The sequence below is a fragment of the Sinocyclocheilus grahami genome, unplaced genomic scaffold (genome assembly GCF_001515645.1).
Source record: "Sinocyclocheilus grahami isolate Dianchi unplaced genomic scaffold, SAMN03320097.WGS_v1.1 scaffold654.1, whole genome shotgun sequence".
Taxonomy (NCBI): Eukaryota; Metazoa; Chordata; class Actinopteri; order Cypriniformes; family Cyprinidae; genus Sinocyclocheilus; species Sinocyclocheilus grahami.
In genome coordinates, this window is record NW_015505833.1 from 1,255,589 (window position 1) to 1,256,776 (window position 1,188).

The 1,188-nt window shown below is 38.7% G+C and overlaps 1 protein-coding gene across 1 annotated transcript in view; it reads left to right on the top strand.

Annotated features, from left to right (window-relative positions):
* LOC107558635 (doublecortin domain-containing protein 2-like) overlaps positions 1–1,188 on the top strand; it is a 23,303-nt gene that overhangs the window by 20,981 nt on the left and 1,134 nt on the right. Inside the window, exon 9 of the mRNA XM_016242294.1 lies at positions 994–1,185. Within this exon, the coding sequence (XP_016097780.1) occupies positions 994–1,185 (192 nt within the window). The remainder of the gene's footprint in view (positions 1–993; positions 1,186–1,188) is intronic.

Here is a 1,188-nt window from a genome sequence, read left to right on the forward strand (position 1 = left end):
GTGGTCTGCGGTTGTGAGGCTGGTTGGATGTACTGCCAAATTCTCTGAAACGCCTTTGGAAACTGCTTATGGTAGAGAAATGACCATTCAATTCACGGGCAACAGCTCTGGTGGACATTCCTGCAGTCAGCATGCCAATTGCACACTCCCTCAAAACTTGCGGCATCTGTGGCATTGTGCTGTGTGATAAAACTGCACATTTTAGAGTGGCCTTTTATTGTGGCCAGCCTGAGGCACACCTGTGCAATAATCACGCTGTCTAATCAGCATCCTGATGTGCCATGCCTGTGAGGTGGATGGATTATCTCGGCAAAGGAGAAGTGCTCACTAACACAGATTTAGACAGATTTGTGAACAATATTTGAGAGAAATAGGCCTTTTGTGTACATAGAAAAAGTCTTAGATCTTTGAGTTCAGCTCATGAAAAATGGGGGCAAAAACAAAAGTGTTGCATTTATATTTTTGTTCAGTGTATATGTATGCGGCCAAAGTTTGGATTAATTTTAATCACTGATTTGATCGAAAATACAGTAAAAACAGTGAAATATTATTACGATCTAAAACAGATGTTGTCTATGTGAATATCTGTTAAACTGTAATATATTTCTGTGATGTGCAGCTGTATTTTCAGCATCATTCCTCCAGTCTTCAGTGTCACATGATCTTCAGAAATCAGTATAATATGCTGATCTGCTGCTCGAGAAACATTTCTGATTATTATCAGTGTTGAAAACATTGTTGAAGCACACTATTTGTGTGAAAACTGTGATACGTTTTATTTTTCAGGATTCACAGATGAATAGAAAGTTCAGAATAACAGCATTTATTTGAAATATAAATCTTTTGTAGCATTTTAAATGATTTTTACTGTCACTTTTGATCAATTTTAATGCATCTGAAAAAAACTTTTTTTTTCTGAATGTCAGTGTATCAAGGTATCCACAAAAATATGCAGCAGGGTGTCACACTGATCTGTGATGTTGTTTTATTAAGGAGGAAGAGGAGGCCAGTCCTGATGTAGAAGACTCAACCAAAGCAGAAAGTGAAGCGGCCCAAAACACAGAAGAATCACCGTGTGACGAAGAAGAGAAGAAAGCAGAGGATGAGAGAGAGGAAGAGAAGAAAGCACAGGACGAGAAAGAGGAAGAGAAGAAAGCACAGGACGAGAGAGAGGAAGAGAAGAAAGCA